The sequence below is a fragment of the Lineus longissimus genome, chromosome 3 (assembly GCF_910592395.1).
Source record: "Lineus longissimus chromosome 3, tnLinLong1.2, whole genome shotgun sequence".
NCBI classification, from domain to species: domain Eukaryota; kingdom Metazoa; phylum Nemertea; class Pilidiophora; order Heteronemertea; family Lineidae; genus Lineus; species Lineus longissimus.
Window position 1 is genome coordinate 25,293,956 of NC_088310.1, and position 23,736 is coordinate 25,317,691.

The 23,736-nt window shown below is 40.3% G+C and overlaps 1 protein-coding gene across 5 annotated transcripts; it reads right to left on the reverse strand.

Moving 5' to 3' along the window:
• Nucleotides 1–23,563, reverse strand: LOC135484359 (aftiphilin-like). 5 transcript variants are annotated; one of them, XM_064765734.1, is made up of 9 exons: nucleotides 23,516–23,563; nucleotides 17,497–19,866; nucleotides 15,187–15,356; nucleotides 11,565–11,703; nucleotides 10,852–11,007; nucleotides 9,061–9,127; nucleotides 7,286–7,531; nucleotides 5,978–6,061; nucleotides 1–5,648 (listed from the first exon to the last, which is right to left on the reverse strand). In XM_064765734.1, exons 2-9 carry the CDS (start codon nucleotides 19,804–19,806, stop codon nucleotides 5,407–5,409), a joined length of 3,414 nt encoding a protein of 1,137 aa, XP_064621804.1. In that variant the 5' UTR covers nucleotides 19,807–19,866; nucleotides 23,516–23,563; the 3' UTR covers nucleotides 1–5,406. The 5 variants fall into 5 exon arrangements, with proteins under 5 accessions (XP_064621804.1, XP_064621803.1, XP_064621805.1 ...); XM_064765733.1 differs by having other exon boundaries at nucleotides 23,478–23,563; XM_064765735.1 differs by lacking the exon at nucleotides 7,286–7,531 and having other exon boundaries at nucleotides 23,478–23,563.
• Nucleotides 23,564–23,736: the final 173 nt, after the last annotated feature.

The following is a 23,736-nucleotide window of genomic DNA, read 5'->3' on the forward strand; positions in this document are numbered from 1 at the left end:
TTTGGTAGAGCGAGTCACATATAAGCTTGGACCATTTTAGTGTGATAAAACAGTGTCAATGCAGAAATGTAAATAGTGCTGTTCTGCTTTGCTCTGCTAGCCATGTTTCAATTGGCCAAAAATTGTCAGAAAACAGATTCACTTATTGAAATCAGAGATTTGGCAAAAATCCCAAAACACAACCCCGTCACTGGTTTAACCTGGTAAACTTGAATCTTGACTGCTTTGTGAAACTGAAAACCACACAATTAGTAGCAATCTGCCGCGAAGTTACTATTTATAGCTCACAAGATCATTTGCATAAGATATTGATGACGTTTTAGTCACGTGACAGTCGGACATCGACACTTATTTCTACGCATTTGAGCTTATTCCAAAGTAAATTATCTTTGACCCTGCATTGTTTTTAGCATGAATGATACCATAGAGTCAGAGAGAGAAATATTCAGAACAATTATGTAGTATTTCCAACACTCGGACATGTGCCAGATTGAATCTAACTACCCAAGTTAGAAAGCCTGAATCCATTACGAAACCGCATTTTGTCCGACATTGCCTGTAATTCATCGATGGGGAAATAGAGGGCAGCAGCTGCAGTGACGTCATCTTCGCGGAATGCTATTCGAGAAGGCAGTAATAATGCATAACGAGTGACACACCTTTTGATGAGTTTACAGTTTAACTATTCTAATTCCAAGCAAAAACACAACAGAATGGTATAAGAAAGTTTCAACAACATTGATAAGGATTTCTTGCAATTCAACAATGATCATTTTCCTAAAAAACACCAAGCAAATGAGCAATTTGAGTCGCCATGACCAGTGATGGCGCCATGACAATATGATGAGGGCGACTCAAATTGCCTGTTTGTAGAGGACTCAAGTGTAGAGGTTTTCACAAAATGTACCCAACTTCACTGACCTACATTGAAATTGCTGTCACCACAACAAAACATGGCAGATTTTCAACATAACTCTCGCCACAAAAGATTCGTGTAATGCGATCCAGTATGAAAACCACAACACACGCCATGCCTAATGACCCAACCGGTCACAGTTGAATACTCTGTGTACTAAATATGGCCTGCAAAACAAATACAAGCTTCAACCGACATGAATTTCTTAGTCGTGATTTCAAGATCAAACAGGCGAGCATGATATTCATAATGGCAATTGAGTTCAACTGACCATTCTGTGTTGCATACAGAAGAACTGCTTTCATAAATGCTATGATAGACTGTATTGAAGTGATTTGCAGAAACATCTCAGGCAAGGGAAATTCATTCTTAAAATCGGAAACTTGTATTTAATTACTATTGGTGCTTTACATCAACAGTAGAATGAAAAATCAGGACAAATTCCTCCAATAAGGTTGCACCAGGAAACTTCAATTTGGCACAAGTACATATGCTGTGGAAAACTCTTATAAAATATTGAGCCGAGAGTAGACGAGGTCAAATTTGGTTCATAACAGGCTCTTTAGATAACCCCTGGAGGGAGGGATTTGGCCATCTTGTAAAGGGATGCCCCAGTAAATGAAAGTTGAATTGCCATGACTATTGCTCTGCCAAATCACATCCAACAACACACAAAAGATAAGGGTAACTCCATGGCAACACTCCAGACAGACCTTAACCTTGAATAGTATTGCAGAAGAAACCACTTGCTTCAAATAGTTACTGATGAGATGTCAATGATTTTCTTAGCTTGTTTGCAGCAGGGTAAGGCAGGACCAGTGAACTGAAGATATCTCGAGAACTTGAAAGTTGATGATTTTAAAATTTATACACATTTTATCATAATTGTTGACTCAAACATTGAAGCCTTTCAATCAATTTAATTGTCTTCAACGATGACTTGATGACTTGCTCTGAAATTCAAAATCTTTTCACTTTTTCGCCTCATTGATCGCCCAAACTTGTCACAAGAATCCATTTTTGATGACCTGAAATTATGAAGACAAGTCCAAACACAAAAGCGTATAGAGACTGTAGTTCCTCTCACAAAACAACTCTACAAGTCTGATTGAGTCCACAACAAGCAGACAAAGACTAAACCAAAGCGGTCGAACCAACACAATAGCGATTATTGTCCTAGGGACGATAAGCAACACCATGATAATCATCCCAGGAACACCAAGAGGATATCAGTAGACCTAAACCCATTCATCGCAATCTCATCAAATGGAACCATAACCCAGTGTTTGATATCCTTAACCGAGTTTTTGGAGAAAAAAGTTGAAAAGTGTCACCCGGATTTCGTAATAACAAACGATTCTGAGCGACTCTGGTCAGACAAATGGTGTCAATTTTCATCAAAGAAGTCCCTTAACATCTGAGACTGAAACCTGGATCCGGGTATCTTCAAAGCAGACTTTCATTTTGTCGCATTTAAAAAAAAAATTTGTGCGGGCCGACATCATTTCAAATGTTTTTTTATTCCAGACTACCAGAAAATGCAAATGGTACATGACATCTTCAGCCTTTTTTCCTGTTAGATTTCGCAGGTTATCTCATGGCATTTTGTCAGCACACAGACCTTCCATTTCCTGATTATGATATTGACCTGTCACTTTGGCAAGTTGCAAGCCATTGTAGCCGATGCCTTGGAATGATTCACGCCTGGTGACTAATTATTACAACTTCCCCAGATCCAGCCAGCCACTCCACGGGAGATCCCTCCCGACTCATCAAATCATGAGCAATCCAAGACTCATATCGAGATTTAGGTTGGCAATAACCAGGCACGGGAGTCATTCTGGAGAAGGCAGAGTTCACGGCCATGGTCACTGTCTCTATCTTACATCACGTCACAATGCAACAACAAAACCGGAGTCCAAAAGAACAAACTCTCCAGACAATAGAATGCATCAAACCGCCAGGGGTCATCTTAAAGTGTTAAATGGCTTTCAAATTTAAAAAACTTTTCATTGGCAAAATGAGATAATTTTTGAGTGGTCAATGTGATGATGCATTGTGGTTGTTTGCTGCTTCCTGTTCTTTCAATTAGATGGTGAGAATTTAGACAGAGTTGTGTTCAATTATATAATTTTTAAGAACAGACAAATAGTTTTCCTCCTTCTTGACAATTACCGGTAGAAAAGAATTGTTCATTTGTGGAGACAACACTTAAAACATTGTAGCATCTTCTCTAGTTTCTAGCTCAGTAAAAAAGGTTGATATTAACTAGGTGAAAGTACGAAAAAGTCAAAACTACCCAGTAACTGATTTTTAGTCAATGACTTCTAGAAGTCAATCTTCTTAAAAAACAATTCAATACTTTGATCTTCCTAAAAGACGCTTTGACTAGTGCCAAAACTCACCGACTCATTAGATGTCAAAACTAATGCCACCAAATCAAAATACTAAGAAGTACACCTTTATCCTTGATGACCCAAAAACAGTCCCAAACAAACAACATTGGAGACAATTTACTTAACCCTTTATCTGCGGAGTCAAGCACGTCATAGCGCAAGGTATATTCTAAACACCATTTGCACTCAGCAATCACATGCTATCGGGTGAGACATGCCGAGTTTGGTGATGGTATCAGCCCCTTGACAAGGAAATTAGTTTTTCTTCAAAAGTGACATCAAACCGTTGGAATATTTTTCAAGCAGTCATTGTCTACGCCATGAAAGAGTATGCATGATGCACCTCTTTCGAACTATCATAACCTACATTCAGAGAACTGGCTCAGTACGTCAATCACTAATGATGTCACAGCATATTGAAAATGTGCCAAGTGTATGGGTGCTGCCACCTAGGTGTGGTGAATGGTATCATGAGGTGTTTACCTCATAGGGTTGTTTGTCTCGAGAATGGACTGGTGGGTTGTTGAATGTCAAGGTGACCAGTGATTTATCCTGTTCCGACGCAATGATTGCAGATATTGTAAATAAAATATTTTGATCATGGAATTGGGTGAGGGATGAGAGAAAACACCACTTAAGATATCAGAGCCACTGATTTCAAAAGTTTTAATCAATGACAGAACAAAAGTGGCATCTTCATGAGGCCCTGTTGGCAACTTATCAACATCAACAAACTCATCGCCAAGATAAACAAGACCCAACGAAGACCTCATTCATGTCACCTCACTAGTGTGGAGATAATCAGAATAAAATCGTATCGAGAACCTAAACAACTTTTCACTCGCTAACTGTTTCAGACCAATATGACGTTCAAATGATTGAAGATTCTGGAAGCTTGCGGCAGTACACGTAAATAAGAAAATACCTCAAGCCATGTCAAATAATTGCAAGACCCACCGCCCTCTTAAAAAGTAATCCCAATTGTTTTGACACTCTGACTTGACATTAAGAGACTGTCAGCCTTGGCAAAGGCTGGCGATGAACGATGGAACCGCTCAGCTTCGTCTTGTTGGTGGCATCAGCCGGTAACCATGACAACAGGAGACCGGAGCAAGCAAGCAGATTCCATATGACGCTGGTCGCAGATAATGCGCTGGATCTTAATTAATTTGCAAAGTGACATCACATATGTAGCTATGCTGGACCGAGGGTGATTGAAATTTGAAGAAAGAGGGGTGGACAATGATGCAGCCCTGGACTAGTCATGTAAAACTCATGACCTGCAACTCATATTCAGCAAATTCTTTACACAAGGCCGATAGCCCATCAATCATGCCATGATTGATAGAAACCTCAAGAATGTACTAGGACTGCACCAGGATATACTGATGAATACAGAAGATCACCTTATGCCAAATGGACCATGGTAATCTGAAAAGAAATAGCTTTCTGTCTGGTGCTGCCACCTGTGAACATGACATGGAATACCTCATAAAACCTTGTAAAACAAGATGTAAACAAGCTGACTAATGGCTCCACTTCGGCTGATTAGCATCCAGGCAAATATGATTCAGAACTTAGATCATACTAATTTCCACCAAAAATGAGTTGACTGATTCAGAAGAAACATTCCAACAAGACCAAAGTTGTGTACAGTAATGCTCTGTAACTGCAAAATGTTATCAGAATGAGTATTTCTCGTAACTGTTGTGGCCCAAAGTTCAGTTCATCAACTTTCTAGATATTAAGAACACCTTCAGTTCTAACACGGGGTCAAGGTAACAGAAATCTCTGATAACGCTTATGTGGTCGGAAGCTTAACATACATGCGGCAATGCCTGGTTAACTCATTGAAAGTCACAGTTTCCGTCCAATTTACATAAATAATGCCTCTCACATACGAGATCCTGTACAGTCCAATTACTAAAACAAGAAACCTGACTTGACAAGTGTGCCTCTTGTGACACCTTCCACTACCTTGGTAGGGTGGGTTTACAGCTCATACGTTAAACGTTGTTACATATCTCACTATTTAAGAATTCAGTGGAAGCTAAGCTCAAAGCACAAAATTCATTTTTTAAAAACTTGCCGACTTCACTCTGGGACTGATGCCTTCACTGGAAACATCAAAACTTTTGCCTGCATGAAGCTCAAATCGGGTAAACTTCCCAGGACTTTGCTCGCATCCGTAGATATGTTTTCGTCCTTCGTGATTTTGGGCTTGGCCATTGTTGTCGTAAATTTCATGCCGCTAAGTAGAGACTCGAGTGAGTTCATGGGTTTGGATTCGCTCGGTTTAGGAGGTTCGATCGAGCTGAGGAATTCAGTTTCAAATGCTGAAATCAGAAGATGTGACGATTGTCAGAGAGACATTTTGCCAGTATCATACTGTCATTAATTGTCAGTATAATAAAGCTGTTCTTCTCCAGCCCAATTTTAACTTCACAGTGTACTGAACATTTGCTTCAAAACTGGAGGCACCACCTTGCCTGGCAAATTTTATACCTCATCTGAGGGATGTGCGTTAAGATTATACCTGACGAACTGTTATGAGTACCTTGAATGAATGGGCAAAGGTTCTGGGGTTGAAAGTCAATCCACTGGTACAGTCACAAAGGTAATACTATTCATAGTTCCAGCAGTAAATCATTTGCAATCAACTTACCCGACGACTTGGAAGGGGCTGAAATGTTGTTTTTCTGGTTTTTGGTAAAGAAGTCAAGATCGAGCAGGCTTGAAGAGTTGGTAGCTGAAGTGAGGAGAGACAAATGTCAGAAACGAGTACAAACTTGTCAACTCATGGTTAAGACAGCTACACACACAACACAAAACAAACATGAAGGAAGAGCATCCCAAGGTAATGCTGGGCAGTGCTGCATGCTGAGAATGACATTAGCTACCATTGCAAACTGAGAGAGAGATTTGGGGAGTAAATCAAATTATTCAAGGAAAAGTAATGAAAATATCTAAGTAAACAAATTAAACAATACAATATGTATGCCATAATTGAGTTGTTTCATCGTAACATTTCAAAATTGCCTTTATTTCAGCTAGGTGGCACTTCAGTCAATGAATAACACAGAACATCACAACTTTGACACAACTTCACATCAACAAATTACACACTGTGCTTAAACCTATTCTTGACTTTGGTGCCACCTAGCAACATGAGCAATAAGAGTTCTTTCATTGAAGTTACATTGTAAGTTCACGGAATCAAATGATTCTGCATAACAGGATATGTACACTTTCAAAGGCTAAAAACCTAAGGGATTGGTTAGTGAGAACCTTATTGGGATGTTAGAGAGTATATACAGTTTCCTGGCTGAAACTAACCAATTTAGCTAGTTAAAATCTTTCTAGGTTGCTACTGAGTTACAGGGAGATGACAACCCCCGGAACGCATTGGGTTCTCAGTCGGAAAGAATTGCCTGGAGTGTTAGAAGGTTATGGACAAGTGCCTGAACCCTGTGCTCTTGGCTACTCTTGGCTACACCAAGGAAGCACTCCTGGCAGTTCAGGGATAAAGGGAATACAAAATGACGATCCTTTGAGCACACTGGGTTCTCTGAAGGGACTACCTGGCCTGGAGTGTTAGGGAGTTACGAACACTTCTCTGGGCCCTGCGTTTTTAGGTCATGGTAGCACCGAACCTTTTCTGGCAAGCCAAATGTTCTTCTAGGTATAGACCTTGTGCTCCGGGCTAGGCCAAGGAAGCACTCTGAGGTGCTCTAGGGATGAGTATAAAGTGATGACCCTTTGACAAATGGATTCTCTTAAGGAAGGACCATGCCTAAAGTGTTAGAGGGTTATAAGTCTCCAGACCTCATGCCCAACATGGGGCAGAAAAAGAAAGCCCAATTTGGGTTCACGGTGGGAAGGACCTTGCCTGGAGTGTTAGAGGGTTATGTACAAGTCCCTGGACCTGGTGCCCAGGGTTAGGAAAGCAATTACTTGCTATTTTTAGACATACTTGTTTCGGGCGGTTCTGGTTCAACACTACTTGTTGATGTTGTATCGGGCTCAAGATTTGATGATTCTGGCTCACTATTTGTTGAGGGTTGTTCTGGGTCAATAGAACTTGTTTTGGAAGGTTGTTCTGGCTCAATAGAACTTGTTTGGGATGGTTGTTCTGGTTGGACATGCTCGATGATGGGGTTTGAGGGTTCTTCTGATTTGTCTGATGATGTGTCTTTGGGTTCAACAACATGCCTATCACCTGCAAAATAATCAGTCGAAAATGCCGAGAAAAAAATTAACAAAAGTCGGAGAGAAAAAATTACAGAAAGATAGATATTATGACTGAAGGAAAGATGTGTTTGTCAATGGGTTTTTGTCAGATAAGAGAAAGCCCTGTCATGAGATTTATAATTTTGCATATGGCAGTGAAAAGAATATTGTTGTTCTTTTTGTATAAGTGGCAATTTTGCCATCTTTTCATAATATGTGTGTAACTGAGGCACCTTCTCTGACAGCTGATAGAAACTTGAAAACCGACTCAGAGAAATTCTTTCGAAGAGTATGATTGAAAGGGTGCAGAGATATGGGTATTGTGTGATGAGGTTTGGTGGACACTTTATATGTATTTATTAGAGTTTTGAATAGAGCATACAGACAAGACTTATCTGTCACAGAAAATACAACAAAAATCAAAACTATTACTCCTTGTAACTATATACTAGAGAAAATATCTGGGATAAGCTTCAGTCTGTAAGCAACAAATAGCTCAAGCCTAGGTCGAGCAGGTATCATATTACTTTCTAAATTCCATTTTCAACTGCAGAAACACAGGCACCGCCTGCTAATTCACACACTACGACAAACTTAAGCTACAGGAATCACACAAAAATACACCGCTAACAAACTCAATAAACCACCAAAACAAAATGACTGGAAGCACTTTTAAAAGTTAGGTTGCCGCCAAATAGGTCACAACAAATGAAGCAGATTTAAAGCGATGCCTGCTACCCAAAGTCAAACAAAGGATCCTGGGTTGAAATGATAAATAAAATACATCACATACCAAGCTTTCTTGTCAATAAGGTAGCCCTGAATTTATACAAACAAACTCAGAACATAGAATCGGCACTTCACATCCAATTTTCTGGTGATCAGAGACACCTAATTCCATTGAAGTGTATTTCCGCTCCAGAGCCTTAAACGGTGTGGACAAAACATTTCCAAATGGGCTGTAGCAATTTGTTGAGAAAGACACAATCACACAATGAAATTTTTACTATTTGTTTCACTAAGGGCAGCAAGCATTGGAAAAGTAGGGATGTTAGGAGGGATTAAAGATGATAAGATAATTAGTGAAGAAATTCAAGTTGAATTCAAAGACGATGAACGAATTTGAGCTCGAGTTAGGATGTTTTACTTGAAGTAAGGTGCTGCCATCTACTCTTGTTGTGGTACACTAGGTATAATGCATCAGAATTTGAGTCTTGAGGCAACAATATTCAACCATTATGCAATCAAGGGTGCACTGGGAGCAGTGAACCTTTCCAGTCACTATACTCCACTAAATCGCTGAATTCATTCATAACTTAAAACCTGATTTATCTACCAAACCACAGACGTAACAAGGCCAGATGTCACTGAAGGAGAGGAATAGGCCAGAATAGCACTCAAAAAGCTAGCTAAAGAAATACCGACAAAAGCCACCACAAACTTTGAGCAGTTACAACAGTGTGATACACCACCACCTCCCTGCCCCCACCATGCAGATGTGATTAAAGTTGTGCTTACAGTCAAGAGGATTGGTCAGGCCACTACTGCCCCAGTCAAACTCCACAGGTGGAATAGCCTCGCCTGCCTGAAATGGAGAGGGACAACAGGCTAGATAGTGGTGACATAAACAACTATGCTCACATGAAACAATACTATCATTTGGTTAAATTGATTTTTTTCAACTTCAAGAAGAAAAAAAAATTTAAGTCCTTTTTTTCGTCCCAAATGTTTACTTTCAAGAGTTCAAGACTAGGAATGCTTTTGAATTTTCAAATAGGGCGTGGACTCAATTTGGACTAAAATGTTCTGAATCAAAACAACTGATGCCATATCGGTGGATAGTCCTAACTGAAAAAGGAGGTAATTTTCCCCCATTGCTTTTAACCCATGATAAAAATTTTTGGACCAAAGAACATAGAACACAATGAAAAATATTGCATCTCAAAGTTAATATTTTTGAACTTTTCAACTACTGACCGTTAATATTGTACAAAACGACACATACAAAACGATGACGACATTCACCATTATGACCAAGCCTCCTTGACTTAGAAATTTGTTAGAAAAGTTGACCCAACCCACAAAGTGAAGATTAAAGACAAATATATCCTGGATTACTCTACAGTTGGTCTCAAAAGTTGTAAGTTGTGAAAGTCTGTGAAACCCCAAACCCAACTCTAGTGAAGCAATATCCCTCACTGCACGCTATATCGTTTTCTAGTACCTAGTCTGTGTTTGATTTGATGACCAACAATTTTGGGAGTGATGGTTGTATTTTTTGCCAGTTAATAGCAGAAGCAGTGCATCACCATAATCGTCTATTTACAAAGCATATGAATTGAAAAGTTAAATAATGAGCCCAGACACTTGGAAATTTCTCACATTATTTTTATATTCTCTGCTAAAATACCCTTAGATTTCAAAAATAGAATACAAATTTTTACAAGAGTCAACTAAATTTTCACAAATTTGCTTATTTAAAGATTATATCAACTGTGGGAAAAGCTGTATGATAATGATTCATTCAAAGTGCAGGACCAGTACTTGTTTGTTTTTAGGAATTTATCAGGCAAAAACTTTCATTCCAATCTTAGTTACCAGTTCTGTCTTTTATTTGGGGAAAGGTTATTAAAGCAACAGCTGAAATGTATCATTAAAACAACTGAAGTTTGTACTTGACTACTTCAGAAAAAGTGTCTGAATTCAGCGCTTACAAGACAAGACTCAAACACATTCAGTGAAAAACTTCTTTTTGGCAGGTGGAGGGGTCACAATATGTGCACTCACCCAAAAATTGTCAAAAATAATGAACCTGAAGGAATTAAAATCATAACATCAACAACTAGAGTCTGGACTAGACAATAATGCTAAATAATTTTCATTGTTTTAATCAAAAAATTTGATAAATTTAATAGAAGTGTGAAAGAAGTCGGGAAATAAATCACAAAACACATCATGCAAACTGGGTGACCATTCGGTATTGACAGTTCACAATATTAGATATAGGATGAACACACTGTTGATTGAAAAAATACCCTTATTTGGTGAAGACGGCACAGCCCCTCAAGGACTGCAGGTAACTTTTGTCTTTTTTATAAATTCTCATTCAAAAACTTTAACAAGAAAGTTGAACTCAAAAATTGCACTGAAGGAACTTCTCAATTTGACACTGGTCACCCCCACCCCAAAAAGTCAATCCATCAATCAATCAAGGCCCCTGCAACTCAAATTTCAAACTTGTTTACTTGAACACATAACCTGCAATCCTTCTGGTTAAACCAGTCTCCCATCTGATCTGGCCCAACTTACAACAGGCTGCTGGACGGGTGTTTCCTTTGATGTGTCAACTAGGGTCGGCTCAGTAACATCTCCTGGTTTAGTGGGTTCTAGAACACCACCCCGACTCGGCTCAAGTAGACCTAGACTTGCAGCAAATATCGGCACGGCGGCTTTCTTGGTGACAAGCTGCAATAGGAGGTCAGCTTATTCAAATGATGGCGAAATCAATCATGGTAGAAAAACTGTTTTATTGTACAGTGGAACCTCCCTTAGCGGACACCTCTCCTTTAAGGACAACCTCTCTAAAAGGACACAAGTTTTGGTCCCAAATGGGTTGTTTCCATTCAATTTCACCTCTCTATAAAGGACACCTCTTGATTAAGGACATCAATTTTCAGTCCCGTGGGTGTCCTTAATAGAGAGGTTCTACTGTATTTCTAAAAGTATTGATTATGAAGAAGCGATCTCCTCCTCCACATGGATATGATTAGTTCCGTCTTTTAACACAAGATCGCATGCTAAAGGAGCTACATGTATCTAAAGGATACCAATATGAGACACTCCCAGTGGTATTCTAGCATCAGGAGTGGTCAAAGGGAGAAAATTGCCTCAGCAGGATTCTGGTCATATCATACAGAACAGGTTTTACTTGCAAACTCTGCAAGCAACACTGGTCGCGGCTCATACAGATCAACATGGTGATATTTCGTTGGAAAGTATCATAATACGATAGTTTTACTTACAATATTGCGAGGGTCTATAGCCAGTGCCTTCAGGAGTCGCTGGTTATTACTAGAGTGACTCCAAGTACACGTGAGGGCGTTAGTCTCCTCCAAGTCTTTTAGGTGCTGCCAGATGTTCACATCGATCACAGATGGGGTGCTGAAATGAGACAGAGACATTAGCAAAATGATGCGGGTTCAAAGGAGGCAGAGGCTTATCCAGGCTGCCAACCACGTATATATTGAGTTGAAGAGCCGAGTGTCAAGTTGAAGACTATTAGTTCTACAAACAATATTGGGGATGAGATGTTGGTTGAAACCAGACATTCAAGTCTACGCTGTCAGAAAAAGCTGCCCTCTTTATTATATGGAGACTACTCTGACAGCCCACTTGAACCATATCTGGGCTCTTGGTAAGTTCTTTTCTGTATGAAGTAATGTTGAAGCTCATTCCAGAGAAGGTCCGCCCCATTAACTGAAGCTGAAGAGCCACAGAGCACAGAAATGCGTCCCTGCTATACTGGTGATAGGGGCTACACCAAAAGCTACACTAAAACCGACGCTGACCGACATAACCTGCTGTTGTGTGCCTTGAAATGGCTGAAGACTAAAGAGCTAATCCATCAGCGGCCAGGAGACCAGCGTACACATAGCAATTTTCCACTCAAGCACCAGAAAATTGATTTACAATCGAGACTTGTGTACATAACTACCAAGTTCACAAACTAAATGTTGAATCTGATTTGGCTGATGATAGCGATAGATGATAATACTTTTGCATAACGTGAAAATTACAAACCACGTTTAGAATAGGTTTGATTTGGAGGTAGCTACAGAGAAAGTCCAGTGGAGAAACCAGTCTCTTGGCCTACACTAGAAGTGAAATATCAACCCAGCAAAGAAAGAGTCAAATAGCAAAATATGAACATATGGCATATGATTTAAACTAATCATTCTTCCAGGACATGCTGTGGTATCATCAGAGATGTCTAAACATGGCTCTCGTGATCAATAGCCCAACTATGGAGGGCGTCATTCAATTATATAGAATCCATTTTCAAGATGATTGGTGTGCCAGCTAGAAGATATTGTCAGCGTGGGCTGCAGGATGGTGGATCATGCAGCCCTAAGATGGTGTCAGTAATATTTATATTGGCGATGATCAGCAAGGTTTGTTCTGGCTAAAGATTTTCAATGCTTTGTTAGCTACCCTCTTCAGTGAACATAGTCGACTGGGAATCTGGAGGTAAAAATGTTAACGAAAATGATCAACCTGACAAGTTCTTCAACAAAATCCAAACAGTTTGAGAACACGATAAACATCAATTGAATTGATTTTTGCAATGAAATCATGACAAGTCACAGATTGATTCCCGTGACACTATCTGATGTATTTATACCGCTCCAGCCACGACCGATTTACAATAAATCAATTTATGATTTTTATGCCGAGCCATCGATCATTGGAATAGATGTACTTCAATGAGCTGACACATGATTGTCAGTTCGTGTTCAACCTTAGGGGATGAAAGGACCTGGAGATGTAGAGATTTTAGATGTGATTAGCTGGCACCGGCTAATGTCCATCGACTGATTTTTTTCAGGGAGTCAGGAAATAGCTATCATAAGCATCATTCCCTGATGTTTTGCGTGCAAGCAATTTTGGAAACCATCACAGGGTAGCTCGTCTCAAGAAATATTAACAAGTATAGGCAGTGTCACGGCGCCTCATCATACTTAGCTAAACTGACATGAACGTTTCATATTAAAACTTGTCTGGCCTCAGGCAGTGTCGCTTCCAAGGAGAAATCAATATCTTTGAAGACATAGAAATTTAAAATTGTCAGTGTTTCATTTTCAAGGGGCTAAATGAAGTGATTTCTATCCACAGTGGGAAGGAAGTGGCATTACTCTTACTGACTGACTCAGATTTGAGTTTGAGACAAATGAGAGATATTCTGGAGGGCTGACACTTGTGAGGAGGAGACAGAATTAGTCATTTTCTTCATGAAAACTTCAAAATATTTTAGCTCCAGAACATTGTTGAGACAGGACTTGAGATTCTCATTCACTGCCTAACTGAGATTGTCTGACCAGTGCAATCATATTGCCTCCTGAAATCCACATTAGTCCAACTCAGACCCATGACACGGTCGTTTCGCGATCAATGGAGTCGCACTTCAAAGCAGTCGTCATTCAACAAATCCTACCAGCACGCTAACAGTATCTGACAGGCTCCATATCACAATGAAGAGCGACGAAGCACACCGATGGTAAATGGAGAAGACTACAAGGCATTGGTTCAGCTGATTGCAATTGGGGACAGTTGGCTGGATGATTACTCTGACTGTCAACAGAATATTTGCACACGACACCAGTTCAGTGGACAAATACCACTCCTTCAGTAAACAGTCTCTGATGGAGAAAAGCAAAACCGGTTCTAACACTATGATACATGTTTGAAGGCTGATCAGATCTAGTTGATCTTTCACCTTCGATGCAACAAAATTAGGATACAGCACCACCTGTTCATGGTGGCTCTCCCCTACTCCCAGCCTGTGGTGAAGGAACAAAGTACATACAGGATTCCCAAAACACTGATGCAAACAACTTTAAGAACAACTAAAACCTCGATTATCTACAAAATCTCTTGGTGATGAGGGAGCGCTTTTGAGCAAGAACTCGATCCATGAAATAGTTATTATGCCCCAACTCAACAACAACAAAAACAACACCAGTCCATATATCATTTGTTTTTCATCTCAGCAGCTCATCACTCACTGCAAACAAGATGAGCATTAATCAAGAACTCGATCAATAATTCCAACAAGAGGATAGACACTGAAACAACTTTTCTGTTCCTGATGTCTCTGTGCATGATCTAAAGTTGCAGAGTCGTAAACGGAGGATGCTGGCATGTCTACAGTACAGGTATGGTCATTAAATGTTGGCAGCGCTGACAATGATGTGCAAATTACAAATCACCTTTATGATTATCTATCAAAGCACCCATTACTTCAAGACAACTCGAACTAAAAGCACCACAGTTTGGAGTCTGCCCATGCTCATTTAAGTAGGTGGGCACATTGCATCCTTGAGACGGACAATACATGCTTACATGTATTTGAGAACATCTCACAGACAGCCTCATAATAAAGAAAAATTCCCATTCATTGCGCTAGAGGAGATATCATACCAATGCGTATAAGAAAAGAAACTGGCTTTGAGCTCGGCTTAGAACTGAGATCAGACAAATGACTTTTCCGTCACGTCTCAAGGGAAAAAAGGCCGCAGAGTTTCTAGGTAGATTATATTGGATATGATAAGAATACTGCCGGAGTGTCTGATCCTCGTCACCACATCCCATGAGCTGATTTTCTCTGGTCTCACAAAGCTTGTGATGGCTGGTTTAGAGCTTTTGGTTCAGAGAAAATGGAGCCAGTTTCTAGTCAGGATTACCGACAGTGACACTCTGAATCAATCAACATCTGAATTCAATTTCAAGACATTTTAGCCAAAAATAACACACGGTCCACCCTAGTTTAAGAAATACTCTACCGCTTTTCTCCTAACGAGGCATAAGCAGTATGGCGACACCTGATGTTACTATCAATACCACCCCTGACGAATCAAACCAAATTACCTTTTTTGCTTCTTTTGACGATCTGTTGTCTTGGGCTTTGACGCTCTCTCAAGTTCTTTCCCTACAACATTTGTGAGCGTTGCTATGGTAACTAATGCAGCATTTATTTGTAGGTTAGGAAAACACTTTGAGATGGCACTGTCGACTTTGGCTGCCTGTGGTTTGGCGACCTGTAACAAGAATGAAACAATAGGTTAGCTAACGCGATGACGCATTCCATAGGGCATCATTACCAAAAAGCAGAATAGACTTTATAAACTGATCATCGACAATCAATACATTTGTTCCATCACTAGCTACACGTATCCAGGTTATTTTTACCCAGTTTCACATTTATACCAAGATAATCCACAATCAATAAGGCTTTTGTGAAGGATGGTGATAGTTTTGATAATCACAGGATTTCAGTCATATTCCATGTCTGTTTCTGATATTGTGCAGTTGAGACCATGTGCCTTGAGGTGGGGGTCCTAACCATTAAATTGAATTTAGAAATATAATGCAAACTCCAACAGATGTTGGTTCACTTGCCAAAAGGCAATCTACTTCATGTCATTTTCGCCCACGATACAATTATAGATCCCATGTTCCGTTTACCACCACACCGCTACTTCAGCAGATAACACTGAACGAAGTGATCATCACTTCCATTCATATGTCATCATGAATTTGAAATGAGCTCGAATAGGAAACGAATGAGGTGGATAACGAATGTGGTGGATAAGGACTTATCTGCCGTACACATGATACGAGGAGCATGTTCATACATTTCAGTACAGCTGCACCACAATGCATAATCATGACTCGGGTGGTTTATGTGAGGGTCATATTCATGTGAACCCTACACATGTGAGTGTAGGTTTCAATGTTACAAGGTTATATAATACCACTGAGACGGAGGTCTCTATGGTGAACCCTACACATGTGAGTGTAGGTTTCAATGCTACAAGGTTATATAATACCACTGAGACGGAGGTCTCTATGGTGAACCCTACACATGTGAGTGTAGGTTTCAATGCTACAAGGTTATATAATACCACTGAGACGGAGGTCTCTATGGTGGCAATAACTCTCTTTTTTGTCATTTCTTGTCATTTCAATTTTGTTTTTTTCTGCTGAGAACTCTGGTGTGGAGTGGAGTGCCAGCATGAACATGTAGTATCTGTCATATTTTGGGAAGATTCTGAGCACGCATTCTGTAGAACATAAAATCATTTCCAACTACCCATGTATGCATTACATCGCACAATACAAAGCACTGTAGTGATCATGTTGACCAAGTAGCTATATCGGGATAGCGCAACTCAAAATCAATGAAAGGCTCGTACAGCAGTGTGATAAAAGAAAGGTCAATGTGAAAACAGGCAATCCACATTCCAATCTCTCAATACAAAATTACAATGATTAGTTCATTTTTGATATTGATAACACATTGCTTGTGATAGGCTTGTGACCTTGGACAACTAACTTTACCTTTGTCACATCTTTTGAATGAGACACAGTACAACGATTGACTACGCCACGACAAGATCATAAGCCCTTACAACCAAGTGAGAAACGTGCATTGAATTGACTGAACTTTCCTCATCAAGAAGAAGACCAAATTGCAATGTTGATAATGCTGGCCAAAATTGCCACACATGAAATTGGCAACATGAGGAGTACCCACATCATGTACTATGAGTCTAGAAATGAAAATTGATATATCCCATGGGTCTTCATTCGGAGAAATCAATACTAGGTCATATTGGATTCCCATTCATCAAAGAGGGTTCAACGGTTTGGAAAATTAGTTCATTCAGCAGTGTCAAGAAATATGAACAAATGATAATGAGCTTCCCCATTGCAATGATTTGCACACCCACCTGCAGCATCTCCCAAAAGCACACAAATTTCCTTTTACAGCAACATTATGGAAGGGAATTTTGTTTGAGGGCAACTGTCTGTATTGTATGTAGTGTACTATGGATTCTTCTTGCAACTAACATCATTCGCCACTGTTCAAGTCGAGTCCTACCTAACCAGAAACCGGCTTGACAGGCAGAGTGGCCTCGATACAATTCTGTCCACATAGGCAGCCCTCGTTCACTCTGTTGAGTGGAAATTGAGTTGATGACAGTGGCAAGCCGTTAAGCCCACACATCTTCACACCGGTCATGATGTAGGCAAATAAATCCATCATGTAAACTGAGGTAGTTAAGAATTATGCATAAAGTACACATGGTAAAAGGCTGAATGACTGGTACAGCAATTGAGAAGATGTAACACTTACACACAAATCCTTTTTTGAAGCAAATTGTAAAGTCTTACCTTTGACCAGACTTGAGCAGTAGAAGGCTTTTCAGAACTTGGCGATGGTTTATCCAGCGGTGCAGGCGGTTCCGTGAACTCTCCAAACTCGTCATCGTCATCCTGAGTTGGACTGGTGTCCTTTGCGACTGGTTCAGGGGCCGAGAATCCTCCCCAATCATCATCACCATCATCATTGTCATCATCAGGCATTGGTGGAGGTACTGATGAACTAGGACCAGAAAACCCGGCCCACTCATCGTCACCGTCATCATTGTCTGGAATCTCTGATTGGGGTGGCGGCTCTGTTGCCGTCGGACCTGAGAAAGTTTCTTCATCGTCGTCATTGTAAGGCAACGGAGGTGGCTCCGTCGTGGCACCAGAAAAAGCTGCCCAATCATCATTATCGCCTGCTGGAGAATCAGCAGTGCCAAAGGCCGCCCATTCATCCCCGTCATCATCGCCAGCACCACCCTCCGTCAGAACCCCTGATGAACACCCAGCCCATTCGTCACCAGTGGCATCACCCTCCACACCGTCAAAACCATCCCCATCTTCCAAACCCTCATCAGGTGTCCCCGGGGCCCGGAATGAAAGTTCGCCAAAGTCTAATTCCTCCTCTCCCTTACTACCACTACCAGTGTTACTTTCACTGTCATCTTTTTGTTCAGAACTATCTCCGTCTTGTTCAACGACAGTTTTCATATCAGAAGAAGCTTTGACATTCCCTTCTTCATCCTCAACCTCTTCATCTTCCCCCAGCGTGTCATTCTCAACCACCTCACTTCCCAATGTTACTCCAACCTCAGAGCCTTCTTCCATTTCCGAACCAGTCGATTCAACATTTGCACGGTCTTCATTGACACAGTTGTCAACTTCAGTTCCATGTGTATCACCGGGACTGCTGGAATCTGATTCAATCTCAGTATTCTCCTCAAAAACAGAAGATTTATTTTCGGCAACAGGTAAAGAATCAGTTTCTGTATTTTCTTCGGAAGGTGTAGTATTAATTGTGCCCATATTTTCCGGGATTGGTGATGATCTATCACATTTTTCATCACCAGCACCACCCTCTGACATGTCTGAGCTACACGAACCAGCATCATTCTGCACGGAACTGAACCCCCCAAAATCATCACCATCAGCGACGGTGCAATCCTGAGGAAGCGTGGACGAATGATTAGAATTCTCCTCACATAGGTGGCGCTCATCGCCATCAGAACCATCTGACCCATGATCGGAATTCGTTTCACCGACCTCAAAATCTGCAAAATCATCCTCTTTTGACACTTCTTTTTCATGACCAGAATCGACTCCTTCGTGAGCACCACAAGGTGCCACATTCTCACCTCCAGACTCTGAAGTTCTTTCACTCGGACTTTCACTTTCAGATATTAATTCGCTTTGGCAATTAGATACATTTTCTACATTTTCATCCTCTTCCACTGGTTGCTCGCTTGATTTCGAGTCAACCAATGTGTCTTGGCTATCGTCGAGACCCTGACTGGGTTCACCCTGGCCTTGGAATGAATTACTCATATTATCACAGCTGGTAGGATTATTGTCACTATTATGGCAAGAACTGACGGATTTATTTTCAGCGAAATCACAATCTAAATCGTTGCTTTTATTGTCTTCGCTGAAGTCTGGATAGTCCTCGGATTTTGGCAGGGGTGAAATGTCACTACTCAGACCCGAATCAATGATGGAGTCCTGACTAGTATTATCAATACTTGACTTTTTAAAACCAGGGTATCTCTCACTACCTGGGGTCTCTGTCCCAGACGGGGTATCAGTCTTTTCTGATCGCTGAAAATGGACAGAATTGGGACGTTTCGGCGTGTCTGAATCAAGTTTATTCTCTAAAATCTCACGTTTCGTCGGACCTTGCTCAAAATCTGCAAATTCATCATCTTCTTCATTATCATTTAACCTCGGACTCAATACCGGAGGTCCTGAAGATGCAGGGGAGCTGAGATCGGCAAAGCCACTCTGAGAGTCGGTGTTAGGAGACGTGTCAGAATGTGCACTAGAAAAATTTGCCCAGCCAGGCTCAGAGTCTTTCCCACTTTTGAAATCGGCAAATCCACCAAAATCGTTTGCATTATCATGGTCATGAGAATTCAAATCCTTAACTTTTTGCACCTCAGCGGGGCATTCGGAATTGAAATTGGCAAAGTTTGTGGACTCCTCTGATTTTGTTCCTGCACTGGTAAATCCTCCAAAATCATCGTCATCATCGTCGTTGTGTTGCGGCCATCCATCGTTGAAAGACTGTGAATCATCAAGGGGCGGTGGGCTCGATGATAGCATCGGAATGAAGTTGGACATCTTGGGAATTTTCACCTACACTGCAGGAATCTTCTTTATTGCTCTAATCATCTCATAGATCTGCAAGTAGAAATAAAACACATGTTTTAAAAAACTTGTTTAGAATTTTCAACAAGCTTAAAAACAGGCCACACATATCAAACCCATGCAGATTGAGATTGAGATCAGACCAACTTCTAAATGAAACTTCTCATATGAATTTGGCTATCACACTCCTATTATCACAAAGAGATGAGAAAAAAGACCTGCATGACCTTTGCTAGTTCCAGGTTATCATTCCTGCTGGCAGCATTCAGCGATAACTTGAGAAGACGGATCAATAAGTGCCGAGATGATTATGGATACAAACCATAATGTAGACTATATGACGCATTGTTGACTATACAGCGTATTGTTGACTAGACTACACAGTGCATCGTGCATGTATGGCTATTATAACCACACTGGATCTCAGTCAAATCAACCTGGTCTTAGTTTACCGAGTCTAAACAACCATCCTCAACAAATATCTCTACCATCGCCATTACATTAACAGCCATGATGGCAATGCCCAGTCAGGTGGGCCCCCAGACCAACATCAGAGTGGAAAACACTGGAGAGCCAGAACTGGACCATAAAACCACTGATGGTGATACTTCAGCCAAGCCAAGAGGATATGGAGACTAGTCACCAAAAAAAATGTTTCTTGTATTCATAGATATATTTACTAAAGCTATTCCACTGATCAAAAGAAAACCATTTCAAAACAGAACTCCCAGCAATGGCAAAATCCTCCCGAGCAACAAATCATTAATTATGAAAGACCCTCGAGAACTGCCTTGAAGTGTCTCCTCCAATATGACAAGCACGCCTGTAATTGACAATGAGAATTGAATCATAAGATAAGCATGCAGAGCTTGAAATGGATTTCAATCTGAAGCTAAGATGATTAGGAGTGTGGAATGAGTCTATGTTGGACAATCATCATTTTGCTCCATTTTGTGAGAGTCCCAGCTATCCGTCTGCGTGATTGGTGAATATCTTTGTTAAAATCAGACTATGAATCTATGAATCTGGTATTTTCACACACCTTTAAAAAAGTTTTCTCTCTCCAAAAATCTTGGCTGAGGTGAATTAAAATGGCGTCTAGGGATCAGGGCTCGTGCTTGCCCATGCAAAGGCTCCACGCACAAGGAATCTTGCTTTTACGTCTCATTCAAAGGCTGTACCACCTCATCAAACAGTTTTACATACACGCACAAGAGACAGATGTTTATCACAGCTGTAATATCACACATGTTATACAAAGGGTTAACTTGATCATGTTTTAACCACCAACTGACATGACATAAGCTGAATGTCCATTACACACCAATGGCAATAGATATATAGAATGTCAAGAAATGATCATCAACGATTCCTGTTCATGTCAAACTAATTAATCAGAAGATTCTAGCCAAATGTGGTCTCATCTGATCCTTCATTGGAGGCAATATTGCTATTGATCCCTCATAAAATGGACGAAATTGATGAGGGACATAAATAGTAAGAGTTCAAGGTCACTAGAAATTGAGGTTATTCACCGTTCTTCACCAAGAAGGGAGTCAACAGATGTAGATTACCATAGTCATAACCAATCTACACTCAAAGTAATTATTTCTTTCGCTGTGACCAATTTTTAATTTAGAAACCAAGGGTCAAGGACGTGAAGAATGATTATAATTGAGGCAATGGGGCAAAATATTCTCTATCAACTACCCCACATTTGTTTACATCAATGGTGCAATTAATTTGTAAGAATGGCAGATGAGTCAACCGTCTTGTGGTAGAAAATGTACTTACATCAGGTACATGTAGCAAGTAAATCCCTACGTTTGTAAAAGTAATTCCCAAATGAATATTTTTGAAATGTCAACAGAAATTCACTGAAGAGTAAGAAATCCAATCATAATGAAACTGCTGCAATGCAACTGAATCTCCACTTCACCGGTAGAAGTCAAACACTCAAATGAAACAAATTCTAAGACAAAGTAGATCATATTATTCATATGCATGTTTATGTCAGTGATTTTAAATCAACTCTAATCTGATTCGAAAAATGTTATATCTTCATAATCATAACACAAAATGGATGAACAAAGGGTATAATTTTCAAACGAAGCAATCCTTTTGTACCTCAACAACACCAAAGTTATCTTCGAGATGAGTAACGGAGAGTTTGGTTTGAACCAACAAAAATGGTTCATTCATCTTACTGCAGACAGTCATATCATACTTTCAAAAGATGTGATGAAGAACTGACATGAAAGCTGGGGTATCCCCGGTATTGCTTTAATGGTAATGACATCATGGAATTCCTTTGTTTCAATTGAACCACCATCTATTTTTGGCCAGTTGAGGGAGTTCCCTTCACAATTTGAACTTTTGAAACATCAGAACTGCAGAGCGTGGGTTTGAAAATAAGCAAGATGAAACAAGGTAGGGTTATTCCTCATTTCAATTACAAAGTATGACATCATGGGAGACCTACTTACTAAGGATCTGACAAATATTTCTATTTCGGATACAAAATTAGCCCGCGTAATTACCGAAAGTCAAAATTTAAAGATGAATATGATTGATGAATCAGATACTTGCAATGCTCCCTCATGCTCATCATGACAACGCGATCGTAGGAATTCTACACAGCAGAAAACAGGCATTGTATTTGCATCAGTCAGAAGGCAGCCAACACATGCTACATATTGTACAATGCAATCAACAATTAAATATAGACAATTGGGTAACAGTTGTTAACTGATATCTCACTCCCACTCCAAAGACATGTAAGAGTTACACTGGGCTTACACTTGCAGAGTTTGCAACTTATTTACGACTCCAACTCCGACTTCAACTTTGAGGCCGAGAGTGAATTACAGTTGACCTGTGCATAAGGCGGAATTCCGAAATAATGAAGTCATATTTCAAGACATGGTGATGGCTTACTACCTCGTTAACTACTTTGTTACATTGTGTTACCGTCTTATGCACACGTTTCCTTAACAGAAAGGGGGTTTTTGACAATAGAGAGGTGTCTGCTAAGGGAAGTTCGCTGTACTTTGTTTAGGAAGAGCTAGGTGATCACTCATTACCAAATCAATTAGCCATGTCAAAGGATTTTGTTAATGATGACTCACCACTTGGGTCAATGGGAGGGGCTCTGAAGCTACTGACGAGTGTTCGGACATGATTTTATGGACTAGATAAGTATTCACAGCTTGCCACTCGTTGCCATGGGCTGGATGAGACATGCCGAAGCCATCCCATGCCCATGGATGGTGTCACTGTGGTGATGACGATGTCACACTGGATGACGATGTCTTGGTTGACTTTGAAGATGTGTTTATGGATCGATTTATGGGAAAATGAAGTGAAGAGTCAGAGTCTCTCTCAAGTCTCAGGCTCGGTCACCAGGGACAGGGTGACGCAGTGGACGGGTTAGTGGTCGGGGAGGAGCATGTACTTGACTTTTATGCAGCAGAGATCTGAGAGAGGACATGGACTGGAGTGGAGATGGAGGAGGGAGGTGGCAAAACTGAACCTCGCCAAAACCAGGTGTTTATCAAGAGTTTCCTACGTTTGATTGCATGTATCTTTACATAGTTATGTGAAAAAAACATCACTCTAACATAAAAATCGGAGAATAGCCTTACCAAAATAAAAGGAACATCTGGAAACTAATTTTCTCTACCTTTCATCCCAAAAATTTTGCCAGCGAAAGCCATTTTGTCGATTTCCCACAATTCACTGCGAAATAATTTAATTACTCACCTTGCAATTAAAACTATTTACAAATATCCAAGTAGTTTGCAATCCAATCAGAAATGTGCACTATCAAAATATTATACTTTAAGATTTTTTAGTGGCCGTTTCGAATACACGGGTATTTTGGAGTTTTATTGACCAATCCGA